This window comes from Arachis hypogaea, chromosome 12, assembly GCF_003086295.3.
Source record: "Arachis hypogaea cultivar Tifrunner chromosome 12, arahy.Tifrunner.gnm2.J5K5, whole genome shotgun sequence".
In the NCBI taxonomy this organism is placed as follows: Eukaryota; Viridiplantae; Streptophyta; class Magnoliopsida; order Fabales; family Fabaceae; genus Arachis; species Arachis hypogaea.
Window position 1 is genome coordinate 116475132 of NC_092047.1, and position 13918 is coordinate 116489049.

The window sequence follows — 13918 nt, forward strand, 5'->3', positions numbered from 1 at the left end:
TATAGCCAAACGTAAGAAGAAGACAATGACTTTAATAACAATCGCAACTTGTGTTGATTATTTTCTAAAGTACGTTGTGAAAAATCCACGAAAAACTTCAAGGTTGAAGGAAGTAGTTGGGTAAATGAACTTTTAAATGGGCATCATATTCGTTGCTACCAGCAATTTAGGATGAAAAAGCTCGTGTTCCTTCATCTCTGTGATGTTTTACAAAATACTTACAATCTGAAGACAACAAAAGGGATTGGAATTCATGAACAAGTAGGTATATTTTTATATATCATTGAACCACCAGGTTCAATACGTAATGCAGAAGAGAGATTCCAACATCCAGAGAAAACTATTTCTAGACAAGTTCATTGTGTATTGGATGCTGTTTGCAAGCTTGCTCAACATATTATTCAACCAACTGATCCACAATTCATAGATACTCCAGTGGAAATTAAAAATGATGAAAGATATTATCCATATTTTAAAAATTGCATTGGTGCAATAGATGGAACTCATATACCTGTTGTCGTTCTTGCCGATAAGAAAATTCCATACATTGGTAGAAAGGGGATCACAACTACAAATGTGATGGCAGTATGTGATTTTAACATGTGTTTCACATTTGTATGGGCAGGTTAGGAGGGATTTGCACACGATACTAAAATTTTCAATCAAGCTGTGCGTAGACAAAGTCTTCATTTCCCTCTTCCTCCTAAAAGTTAGCATATTTGAGACTGATATTATTTATATTAGATTAAACTCTTTATTTTTATTAACTGATTTTGTGGTGCACTAAATTTTGCTAGATAAGCACTACTTGGTAGATTCTGGCTATCTGTGTTTTATGGGGTTCTTAGGTCCTTATAAAGGTCACAGATACCATCTTCCGCATTTTAGATTGTGTCCCAGAGCAAGAGGAAGAAATGAAGTATTCAACTACTATCATTCTAGCCTTAGATGTACAATTGAACGTTCATTTGGATGTTGTAAAGCAAGATGGAAAATTTTAGGTGCCATGCCATCGTTTTTCTTAGACACACAAGTTAGAATTGTTGGTGCTTGTATGGCTTTACACAATTTTATTTGACGGAATGACACAAGCGATGAACAATTTGAAGAATTCCATGAAAATTTTGATCTTATGGGTGAAGGTGAATGTGAAGTAGAAGAATCAGTTTCTAATGATATTACGTGGGAAGAACCGAATGCTGAAAGCGCTAGAAAAATGGAACTAATTAAGGAACAAATAAAGAATCAATTGCCTGATCGATTGTAATCTTAGTGATTTGGTTATGTAAAATCAACCTTCAATAATGGAAAGTATTTGTTATCATCGTTATTTTAATATCCATTCTCTTGTGTAAAAAAAATGTATTTTTTGAGTTATTTATCCAAATGCTACAACTTTAAAATAAGTACTTCTATAGTTAAAAATCCAAACACAAAATAACTTATTTATAAGCTGCTATTAATAAAACTCCTTATACTTTAACTTATTTAAGTTATTTACCCAAACATGACCTTAGACTAGTATTATGATATTTTGCAATGATGATATAATATGAGATTGTGGATCTTACATAATACTTTATATATCGAATTTGATGGTAAATGTTCAATTAGTTTTCTTTAGTAATTTGATTTAAATAATTAAGGTTATTTATTGACACTAGATTAAAAAAATAGTTGGAACTAATTTCAACGCAATATAAGAAACTATTGTATATAAAGAATTATATAATTACAAAAAAATCGTTGTCAACAGTTACAAAAGACAATAGTGTAAAACCGTTGCTAAAGGCAGCTACAAAATGATAATGGTGTTAAAACCGTTATAAAAAAACAACACCGAAGGCAACAACTTAAAACCATTGCCTTTGTGAACAACAAAACTATAATAGTTTAAAACCGTTGCCTATCCAGTTATGGTTTTAAACCTTTACGTCATGAAAGAGAACGGTTCTAAACCGTTGTCTATATAGCAACGGTTCTAAACCGTTCTTTAAAAGTGATTGTCAAAATCGTTGTCTATGCCAGTAACTATGACAATGGTTTTTTTTTATTGCCGTTGCCTTAAAAAAAAACCATTGTCAAATTGTTGCCTAAAGTTTTAGGAACGGTTTTCTGATTTATGGCAACAGTTTTTGACCGTTGCGAAAACCCTTATTTATTGTAGTGCCCAAAACTAAAATCCAACACAGTATTTTCCTACATATTTCAAGCATCAATAGACAGAGATCAAGAAAAATAGAAATATATAGCGCAAACTCATTAACCGAGAAAAAACAACGAATAAATTGAAATATAACACATTAAAAAAAACGACAAAGGAAAAGATGATAAAATTCAAAGTGGCAATGTTCAATTGTTGACTGAAAAATAATTTACACGAAAAAAAGAAGAAGAAAAGAAGACAACATAAATCTTACATGAAAATTCGAAGCACACGGTAACAATATAAAAGAAATTAAGGCAAAAAAATAAAGGATAATTACCAAAAATAGTAATTACTTGATTACTTATTTTTACTTTATCAGATCAAGTAAAATACAAGTAAAAATATTTTGGTGAAGTTAAACGGATCAAAAATACAAGTAAAAATTTTTTATTGGATAAATTTAGATCCAGTAATTAAATATCATCATTAAAAATATTTTTTGTTTTATATTAAAAAATATTTTAATAGAAACCTTTTTTTTTATATGGATCCGTTTAGTTAAAACGAAATAAACTGTAATTCTCAAATTTCACAAATTCCAATCGCAGAAAACTCAAAAAATCATATTACGAAAAATGAAGTTCTTACAAAATCACGTTTTTATTAATTATTTTTTAAATAATACATAAAATAATTATAACTCAATAGTAAAAAATCTATATAAATTATAAACTTGAATGAACCAACTTCGATTCTGTATTATAATTGTATAAAAGTAATAACAAAAATTTTAAAAGGACAAAAATTTCACTCAAACCATTACAATTCTCTTTATATCTTTATATAGTACATGAAATTATTATCTTTCTTCCTGTTTAGCAATTATTCAATAATTTTTATTATTTAATCGGAAAATTGATACTATAATGCTTATGAGCTAGTATAACAAAATTAATTATTATTTCTCAAACATACTAGATTTTTTAACCCGTTCTGCTTCTACATTGCTCACCACCGACCATCCAAATAAGCCGACTCTTTTCACTGTTTACTCCATCACCATCTTCGTGCAAACACGACCGCACCACCCCATTCACTTACATGCCAAAGCCCTAATTTTCCTAAGTCCCCTGTCTCTCGCTCTGTCACGCACACATACAGCCCTCTACCAATTCGAGCCTCTTTTACAAACATCTTTCTCCAGCGTTACTCCCACTTCTTCACTGCGGCTACTTCTATGTGTTCTCTCTCCTCCATCCTTCTTCAACAAGGCTACAACCTTTGAGCTATCTGCTCTAATCTCCTCTGGTTTTTGTCCATCTCTCCGTTGCTGCTTTGCTTTCTACTCACCGGGTCTCGGTGGCTACCTCTGTACTCTCTCGCTGCCGGTCATATCTCTCTGCTGATCTGTGATATTCACTTTTCCAATATAGGTATTACATTTTTCTATTCTCTTCAACCTTTTCAGCATCAGGGTTTTACCATTTCCATAGTCGGACACTTTTGTTATTACTTTTTTCTTCTTTCGATTACTTCAATCTTATTGTCTTTCTTATGTTGCCTGGTTTTGTTTCAATTGGTCGTATCTAAGACTTTTCTGATCCATCTTTGCTTTCAATTTTGATTTTGCAGGGTTAGGGTATTTCTCTCTCTCTCTCTCTCTCCCTCTCTCTCTCTCTCTCTCTCTCTCTCTCTTAACTTGGCTTTAAAGAGAGTAGAGAAAAATGTCGCACCTTGGTGGTGGTGCGGAGGCACACGCACGGTTCAAGCAGTATGAGTACCGTGCCAACTCGAGCTTGGTCCTCACCACCGACTCGCGTCCCCGGGAAACCCACGAGCCTACTGGTGAACCCGAGTCACTGTGGGGGAAGATCGACCCGAGGAGCTTTGGTGACCGGGCCTACCGTGGCAGGCCCGCCGAGCTGGATGAGAAACTTGAGAAGGCTAAGCAGAAGAAGAAAAAGGAGCGTGACCCTTTGACCGAGCCCCTGCCTCGACAGGGCAAGCGCCGCCGCCTCCAGGAAGAGAGTGTCCTCACTGCCACGGAGGAAGGCGTGTATCAGCCCAAGACCAAAGAGACTAGGGCTGCCTATGAGGCCATGCTGAGTGTCATTCAACAGCAGCTTGGCGGGCAGCCGCTCAGCATTGTTAGCGGTGCGGCTGATGAGATTCTTGCAGTGCTCAAGAATGATGCTGTTAAGAATCCGGACAAGAAGAAGGAAATTGAGAAGCTTTTGAATCCTATTCCTAATCAAGTGTTTGACCAGCTGGTTTCTATTGGGAAGCTTATTACAGACTTTCAGGAGGGGTCTGATGCTGCCAATGGTACCTCGGCTATGGATGGCGATGATGGCCTTGATGATGATGTTGGTGTGGCAGTGGAATTTGAGGAGAATGAGGATGACGATGATGAGAGTGATCTTGATCAGGTGCAAGAGGAGGAAGAGGATGAGGATGATGTTGCCGAACCAAATGGATCAGGTGGTATGCAAATGGGTGGTGGTATTGACGATGAAGATATGGAGGATGCAAATGAGGGAATGAGTCTCAATGTACAGGATATAGATGCCTATTGGCTGCAGAGGAAGATTTCACAGGCGTTTGAGCAGCAGATTGATCCACAGCAGTGCCAGAAACTCGCTGAAGAGGTTCTAAAGATTCTGGCTGAAGGTGATGACAGAGAAGTTGAGAACAAGCTGTTGATCCATCTTGAGTTTGATAAGTTCAGTCTCATTAAGTTCCTTTTAAGGAACAGACTGAAGATAGTGTGGTGTACCAAGTTGGCAAGGGCACAGGACCAGGAGGAAAGAGAGAAGATTGAGGAGGAAATGAAGGGGACAGATTTGCAGCCTATTTTGGAACAGTTGCACGCAACAAGGGCCTCTGCGAAGGAGAGGCAGAAGAACTTGGAGAAGAGTATAAGGGAAGAGGCACGTCGGTTGAGGGACGATACTGGTGGTGAGGGGAACACGGACAGGGAGAGGAGCAGGAGGGGGCTTGCTGATAGAGATGCAGAGAGTGGATGGTTGAAAGGTCAGCGTCAGATGATTGATCTAGATAACCTTGCTTTTGCTCAAGGTGGTTTGTTTATGGCAAAAAAGAAGTGTGACCTTCCAGATGGGTCTTATAGGCATCTCAGCAAGGGTTATGAAGAAATTCATGTGCCAGCTTTGAAGGCTAAACCACTTAAGGAGAATGAGAAGCTTGTTAAGATATCTTCTATGCCTGACTGGGCACAACCAGCCTTTAAAGGAATGACACAGTTGAATAGGGTTCAGAGCCAGGTTTACGAGACTGCTCTTTTCAAGCCTGACAATCTTCTTCTTTGTGCTCCAACTGGGGCTGGTAAAACTAATGTGGCGGTCCTCACAATACTCCGGCAGATTGCCCTGCATAGAAATCCAGATGATGGTTCAATTGATCATAGTGCATACAAAATTGTTTATGTTGCACCTATGAAAGCCCTTGTAGCTGAGGTGGTTGGGAATTTATCCAATCGGCTGCAGAGTTATGATGTTAAAGTTAGGGAGCTCAGTGGAGATCAATCGCTAACCCGACAACAGATAGAGGAGACTCAAATTATTGTAACAACACCTGAGAAGTGGGATATTATCACTCGGAAGTCAGGAGATCGCACTTACACACAGCTTGTGAAACTAGTTATCATTGATGAGATCCATCTTCTTCATGATAATAGAGGTCCTGTTCTTGAAAGCATTGTTGCTAGAACAGTGAGGCAGATTGAAGCCACAGAAGAGCATATTCGGTTGGTGGGTTTGTCTGCTACCCTTCCTAATTATGAAGATGTGGCACTATTCTTACGAGTTAAACTGGATAAGGGGTTGTTCTATTTTGATAATAGTTATAGGCCTGTTCCCCTTTCTCAACAGTATGTTGGAATCACAGTAAAGAAGCCACTTCAGAGGTTCCAGTTGATGAATGATATTTGCTATGAGAAAGTTATGGCTGTGGCAGGAAAACATCAAGTTCTTATATTTGTACATTCAAGGAAAGAAACTGCTAAAACAGCTAAAGCCATCAGAGATACTGCTCTTGCAAAAGATACTCTTGCTAGATTCCTTAAAGAAGATAGTGCAAGTCGGGAGATTCTTCATACTCATACGGACCTTGTGAAGAGCAATGATCTTAAGGATCTTCTGCCATACGGTTTTGCAATTCATCATGCCGGTATGAACAGGACAGATCGTCAGCTTGTTGAGGATCTCTTTGCTGATGGGCATGTGCAAGTTTTGGTATCCACCGCAACCCTTGCCTGGGGTGTGAATCTTCCAGCTCACACGGTGATAATTAAGGGAACACAGATTTACAGTCCGGAGAAGGGAGCATGGACTGAACTGAGCCCTCTTGATGTGATGCAGATGCTGGGTCGTGCTGGAAGGCCCCAGTATGACTCGTATGGTGAAGGAATAATTGTTACTGGCCATAGTGAGTTGCAGTATTACCTCTCACTTATGAATCAGCAACTTCCTATTGAGAGCCAGTTTGTGTCCAAGTTGGCTGATCAGCTGAATGCAGAAATTGTACTTGGTACTGTCCAAAATGCTAGAGAAGCCTGTCATTGGCTTGGATATACTTACTTGTATGTCCGCATGGTGCGGAATCCTTCACTTTATGGTTTGGAACCTGATGCGCTGACAAGAGATGTATTATTGGAGGAAAGAAGAGCTGATTTGGTAAGTATCACTGCAATATAAGTTTTAATTGTATCATAATGCATTATTACATGAACCAAAAAGATGTCTGTCATTATTTGGTTTGTTTTTAGAAGTTTTAACTTGACACTTCCTTTTTCTGTTTATTTATTAAGGACTCCCCCCACCCAACCCCCCGGTTTTTCATTTGTTTGTGTGAGCGCGTGCATGCGACATATATATGGATGGGCGTTGTAGTCGTGTTAGAATTATTTAAAGGGTACTAGATCTTCATCGGCCAAGAAAAACTTGAAGTTGCGCTGCAATATATGCTTTCATTGTGTCGTTATGCATCATTTACCTGAACCAAACTGATTTCTTTGCCTTTATTTGGTTTGTTTTATTTAGTTATTTTTATCTTTTAACCCAACACTAGTTTATTTATTATGGGTTTTCTTTTTCTTTCGATTAATTGTATATCTGTTTTTTGTGTGTGAAATGTATGGAATGTGTCTCTAGTCATATTTATGCTTGTCAATTAATGGTTTGTGTAGAATTGTTTAAAGTGGTTACTAGTTCATTATTGGCTGAGAAACTTAAGGTTTGTTTAGTTACAAAGACGGCACATGGTTTCCATTCTATTTTCCACTTAGAGGAAAAATTTGTTGTTTTCACTACTAAAATTACCTGTTTCCTTTACCTGGAATTGGGATTTTCTCTTTCGATAATATGGTGGACGAATTTGGGTGATATTAATGCAGATGTTTTGGATGTGTATCCTTGCATTGCCCATTCCAATATTTTACTGGTTTATTGGCTAATCTTAATCTCTGATTGAAATCTTGCAGATTCATACAGCTGCAACCATCTTGGATAGGAATAATTTGGTGAAGTATGACAGGAAGAGTGGGTATTTTCAGGTCACTGATTTGGGTCGCATTGCGAGTTACTACTACATAACACATGGAACCATCTCCACATATAACGAGCATTTGAAGCCTACGATGGGAGACATAGAGCTATGCCGATTGTTCTCACTGAGTGAAGAATTCAAGTATGTGACGGTACGGCAGGATGAGAAGATGGAGCTAGCAAAGCTTTTGGACCGTGTTCCCATTCCCATCAAGGAGAGTTTGGAAGAGCCAAGTGCGAAAATCAATGTTTTGCTTCAAGCATACATTTCACAGTTAAAGCTTGAAGGGCTTTCACTAACATCTGATATGGTTTTCATAACTCAGGTGAGAATATGTTCTATACTATTGAGATATTAATGGTCAGTTTTGTTAAAGAAATAAGAAAACATTTTCTATTTTCATATTCTCAAGTTCTAGGAAACATGTTTGGTTTGACTATATTTTGTTGTCTTTAAAAACTTGGAAACGTTGAAAATCTGTTTGATTTGCCAATTTTCAATCTGTTAAAACTTTTAAAATAAAAGTAAATGTCAACTTAAAAATAATTTAAACGTGAAATATCTTGAAGTAACTAAAATAGTAACTTAATTTTATTATGCATCATATTACGTGTCATTGTTTTCAAAAATTATGAACTAAAAAATATTTTATATGAACTTCAAAATAAATTGTGATATTAGAATACGTTTAATTTTCCCTGTGTGTACATGCCTGTATTTTATAACTGAGTACAGTTAAGTTGATCTCTTTTTTCTTTTCTTTTTTTTTTTTGAATGCAAACCCAGATACAAACTGATTTTTCTTTCATATCCATTATTAATTCCCTAACAGAAAATTAATCTCATTATGAATGCAACTACAATTAGTTGAAAGGGAGGAAATGACAAAAATACCAAAAGGCTCAAAATCACAATTTCATGAAATTACTGTTAATGCATCTGAAGAATAAAAGGAAGAAGGGAACTGTTGCAACAATGCTTGACAGTGGTCGCTTGGGGCATGTGTGGTGCCGGCGACGGAGCAGGAGGCAGTGCCAGCAAGGGTTGGAAGCAGTGAGGCAAAGTGGGCAACATTTGCAGTTGTGAGGGTGAAGTGATAAAGGGGTTTTGGGTGGGGGACTATTTAAAAGAAAGGTTGAAAAGAAAAAGAAAGTTCAGCTTAATTATGGGGCATGCCACCATGTTTTCATATCTCAGTTCTTGTCAATTTTCTTAGAGAACACTTAAAAAGGACGCAGATTCCATGTTTTCCAAAATTTAATTTTGAAAATTGTTTTCTAAAATTCTTATAAATGAAAACATAAACACAGCAAAAGAACGCCAAATTTTCCTGTCTTGCTGACTTTTGTAATTTGCAAGTATTTTACTGATTTTTATTATTTGTTCTTTCAGAGTGCTGGACGCCTTTTGCGGGCTCTTTTTGAGATTGTAATGAAACGTGGATGGGCACAGTTGGCTGAAAAGGCTCTGAACTTGTGCAAGATGGTGACCAAGAGGATGTGGAGTGTCCAAACACCCCTTCGTCAGTTCAATGGTATCCCTAGTGATGTATTAACGAAGTTGGAGAAGAAAGATTTGGCTTGGGAGAGGTATTATGACCTATCATCACAAGAGATAGGTGAACTCATTCGTGCTCCAAAGATGGGAAGGATGCTTCATAAATATATCCATCAATTTCCAAAACTGAACCTTGCAGCTCATGTGCAGCCTATTACTCGGACAGTTCTGAGGGTTGAACTCACGATAACTCCAGATTTTGCATGGGATGACAGAATTCATGGTTATGTTGAGCCTTTTTGGGTGATTGTTGAGGACAATGATGGGGAATATATCCTTCATCATGAGAATTTTATGCTGAAAAAGCAGTTTATTGATGAGGATCATACGCTGAATTTCACAGTTCCAATCTACGAACCTCTTCCTCCTCAATACTTCATCCATGTTGTTTCAGATAGATGGCTTGGGTCACAAACTGTTCTACCTGTTTCCTTCAGGCACCTTATCTTACCTGAAAAGTACCCTCCCCCAACTGAACTCTTGGACCTGCAACCACTGCCTGTGACTGCATTGAGAAATCCATCGTATGAAGCACTTTATCAGGATTTCAAGCATTTCAATCCTGTTCAGACCCAAGTATTCACAGTTCTGTATAATTCTGATGACAATGTATTAGTTGCTGCACCGACAGGAAGTGGTAAGACCATCTGTGCAGAATTCGCTATTTTGAGGAATCATCAAAAAGGGCCTGATAGTGTCATGCGTGTTGTTTATATTGCACCTATTGAAGCACTTGCCAAGGAACGGTATCGTGATTGGGAGAGGAAATTTGGAGGTGGTCTTAAATTGAAGGTGGTTCAATTGACTGGAGAAACAGCAGCTGACTTGAAGCTACTTGAGAAAGGTCAGATTATCATTAGCACCCCAGAGAAGTGGGATGCTTTATCCCGCCGCTGGAAACAAAGGAAACATGTGCAGCAGGTTAGCCTTTTCATCATTGATGAACTCCACTTAATTGGAGGTCAAGGTGGTCCTGTTTTAGAAGTCATTGTTTCGAGGATGAGATATATTGCTAGTCAGGTTGAAAACAAGATTCGTATTGTGGCTTTGTCTACCTCTCTTGCAAATGCCAAGGATCTAGGAGAATGGATTGGAGCTACTTCCCATGGTCTTTTCAATTTTCCCCCCGGCGTTCGTCCTGTACCTTTGGAAATACACATTCAAGGTGTAGACATTGCTAATTTTGAGGCAAGGATGCAAGCAATGACAAAACCAACTTATACTGCAATTGTTCAGCACGCCAAGAATGCAAAACCTGCTCTTGTATTTGTGCCTACAAGGAAGCATGTGCAGCTGACAGCTGTGGATCTGATTACATACTCGAGTGCAGACGGTGCAGAGAAGCCCTTCTTATTGCGGTCCTCAGAAGAGCTTGAACCTTTTCTTGACAGGATTAGTGATGGAATGTTGAAAGCCACTTTACAAGGAGGAGTGGGATACTTGCATGAGGGCTTAAACAATCTGGATTATGATATTGTGACCCAACTGTTTGAAGCTGGCTGGATTCAGGTGTGTGTTTTGAGTAGTTCTATGTGTTGGGGAGTGGCATTGTCGGCTCACTTGGTAGTTGTGATGGGCACACAGTATTATGATGGGCGTGAAAATGCACAGTCAGATTACCCTGTTACTGATCTTCTGCAGATGATGGGTCATGCCAGCCGGCCTTTGGTAGATAATTCTGGGAAATGTGTCATCTTGTGTCATGCACCCCGGAAAGAATACTACAAGAAATTTTTATATGAAGCTTTCCCTGTTGAGAGCCACCTTCATCACTTCTTGCATGATAACCTGAATGCTGAAATTGTTGCTGGGGTTATTGAGAATAAGCAAGATGCTGTTGATTATCTCACATGGACATTCATGTACAGGCGTCTCACACAAAATCCCAACTATTACAATCTACAAGGAGTTAGTCACAGACATCTTTCTGATCACCTTTCAGAGCTTGTGGAAAATACATTAAGTGATTTGGAAGCGAGCAAGTGTGTTCTCATCGAGGATGACATGGATCTTTCTCCACTCAATCTTGGTATGATTGCTTCATATTATTACATCAGTTACACGACAATTGAGCGGTTTTCGTCATCATTGACTTCAAAGACAAAAATGAAGGGTCTTTTGGAGGTTCTGTCTTCAGCTTCTGAGTATGCTCAGCTTCCAATACGACCCGGGGAGGAAGAGGTGGTTCGCAGATTAATTAATCACCAAAGGTTTTCCTTTGAAAACCCGAGAGTCACAGACCCACATGTTAAAGCTAATGCTTTGCTGCAGGCCCACTTCTCAAGGCAATTTGTCGGGGGAAATCTTGCACTGGACCAGAGGGAGGTTCTTCTTTGTGCAAATAGATTGCTTCAGTCAATGGTAGATGTAATATCAAGTAATGGTTGGCTAAGCTTGGCTCTTCTGGCCATGGAAGTTAGTCAAATGGTTACTCAAGGAATGTGGGAACGTGACTCCATGCTATTACAACTTCCTCACTTTACTAAGGATCTGGCTAAGAAATGCCAGGAGAACCCAGGGAAGAGTATAGAAACTGTGTTTGATTTATTAGAGATGGACGATGATGAAAGGCGGGAGTTGTTGGGCATGTCAGATTCCCAGTTGTTTGATATTGCCAGATTTTGTAATCGTTTCCCCAATATTGATTTGTCATATGAGGTGATAGACAGTGACAATGTGCGGGCTGGGGAAGATGTCACAATACAAGTCGCTCTCGAACGGGATCAGGCAGAAGTAGGACCTGTTGATGCTCCCAGGTATCCAAAATCCAAGGAGGAGGGATGGTGGCTTGTTGTTGGTGACACCAAAAACAACTTGTTGCTTGCCATTAAACGGGTTTCGCTTCAGCGGAAGCTAAAAGCCAAACTGGAGTTTGCTGCTCCTGCTGATGCTGGAAAGAAATCCTATACCCTTTACTTCATGTGCGATTCATACCTGGGCTGTGATCAGGAGTATGCTTTTTCCATTGATGTCAAAGCAGCAGGGGCTGCTGATTTAGATAGCAGTAGAGAATGAAGAGGTAGATTGCTTTTCCCTTTGCCATATGCTAAACTTCTAGTTGAATGTTTGATGGGATCATCTTATTTGATAAAACACTTGTCAACAATATCTTGCCAGATGTCAGGAGTTGATGTCTGTGTGTTGTTTTGTTTTCTTGAGAGGTTCTAATTAATTAGGTTTGTGGATGTCACTTGGATTAGTTAAATTAATGCATACTGCTGAAATAGTACGATATTCTAATGCCATGTGTGTTTTACAAGTAGTATTAACTGCTTATCTCTCTGTTTCACAATTAAATCGTCTGTTTGAGTGGTACATGAGAAGATTAATGTACAAAATATTACAAAATACTGTCGATTTGGAGCGGTACATTTAGAAGATCAATGTTTCCAGACAATGAAAGGGAGTATTTGGTTATTGGGTCATGGCATATTTAATAGAAGTAGCCTCATCATCCCCCTTACGAAAATGTCATCGTCATACTCTCGTATTGAACCCTTTTATTTGAATATTCTTTTGCGTGTTTGCTCTGAACCTTATGAAATCTTTATATCCTTAACAGTTTTGTTAAGCTGCAAATTTGAATGACAATGATTCGGTTTTTTGGTAGTAATAATAACATTTTTTTTATCTTTATTAACTTCTGCTTGTTGGTTTGGTGGCAATTTTGGTAGTAATAGTGACAAACTCACTTTTCTTTTTTCTTTTTTTTTTGTCTTGGATTAAGGAACACGCATAAAACAGTGGTAGGCAAAGGAGTAATTATCATTCTCAGGGCTCAGGAGTAGCAAGTGAAGTAGATGTAGCGTTGCTTATTGGAACACAATTTTGCAGGCCAGTAACAAGTTGCAACACTAGGAAATGGAGTTTGGATGACGCTTGAGCCCTTGATTTAGTATTATAATTTTGAACTTTGGGATGAAAGGTGTCAATTTTGGGCTATTGCATCCAAGGATGATAGACCTGAATTTTCATTTTTGACCATTTTTATCCCATCTCATAATGCAGGAACTCTCTTATATTTTCGGAGAATTGCTAGTGTGGTAGTTAATCTTTTAACTCTAGTTTGTACAGATGTATTGCTATCTGAATATCGATGATTGTACTTTACGAAATTTTAAGTCGAGACTCGAGAGTTCACTTCTATTTTACTTGTTTTTATGGTCGAATTTCTTATTTTGCTTTTATTTGTCTACATAATATATAGATTGTGACTCCAGGTATGGTCTATCGATGATAATGTTTGCAGACCAGCTTATCCAAGATTGGGATTGAAGAAAATTAGGGTATATTTAGTTTGATTGATTTATTTATTTTTTTTATCGTTATTATTTTCTGTTTCAGTATTGTGGAAAAAAAGTGTATTGACGGGTTTTAACGGCGCTTTTTATTTGAAATATTGGAGAAGGCGTGTGTTTTGATGTCTTATAGAGATGAGTTGTGTATCACGAAATTGAATGGGCCCAAATGTAATGGTCCAATTAAATCCAAACAGGTGATGGATATGTTTTGAACCCAATAATTTGTGATTAGCTCCTTGACCCGTATCTATATAAAAAAAAAAAAAGGGAAGACTAGGATTCGATATTTTTCATGTCCAAAAAATAAAAGATTGGGGATTAAATAAAAAAGCCATGTTGGTTAATT

General features: G+C 38.0%; 1 protein-coding gene across 1 annotated transcript; it reads left to right on the forward strand.

The window, feature by feature from the left end:
* Positions 1 to 3081: 3081 nt before the first annotated feature.
* Positions 3082 to 13417, forward strand: LOC112728602 (DExH-box ATP-dependent RNA helicase DExH12). The gene is made up of 5 exons (XM_025778816.3): positions 3082 to 3582; positions 3782 to 6843; positions 7650 to 8039; positions 9107 to 12290; positions 12999 to 13417. The coding sequence occupies exons 2-4, from the start codon at positions 3874 to 3876 to the stop codon at positions 12284 to 12286; spliced, it is 6540 nt and encodes a 2179-aa protein (XP_025634601.1). The 5' UTR covers positions 3082 to 3582; positions 3782 to 3873; the 3' UTR covers positions 12287 to 12290; positions 12999 to 13417.
* The last annotated feature ends 501 nt before the right edge of the window (positions 13418 to 13918 follow it).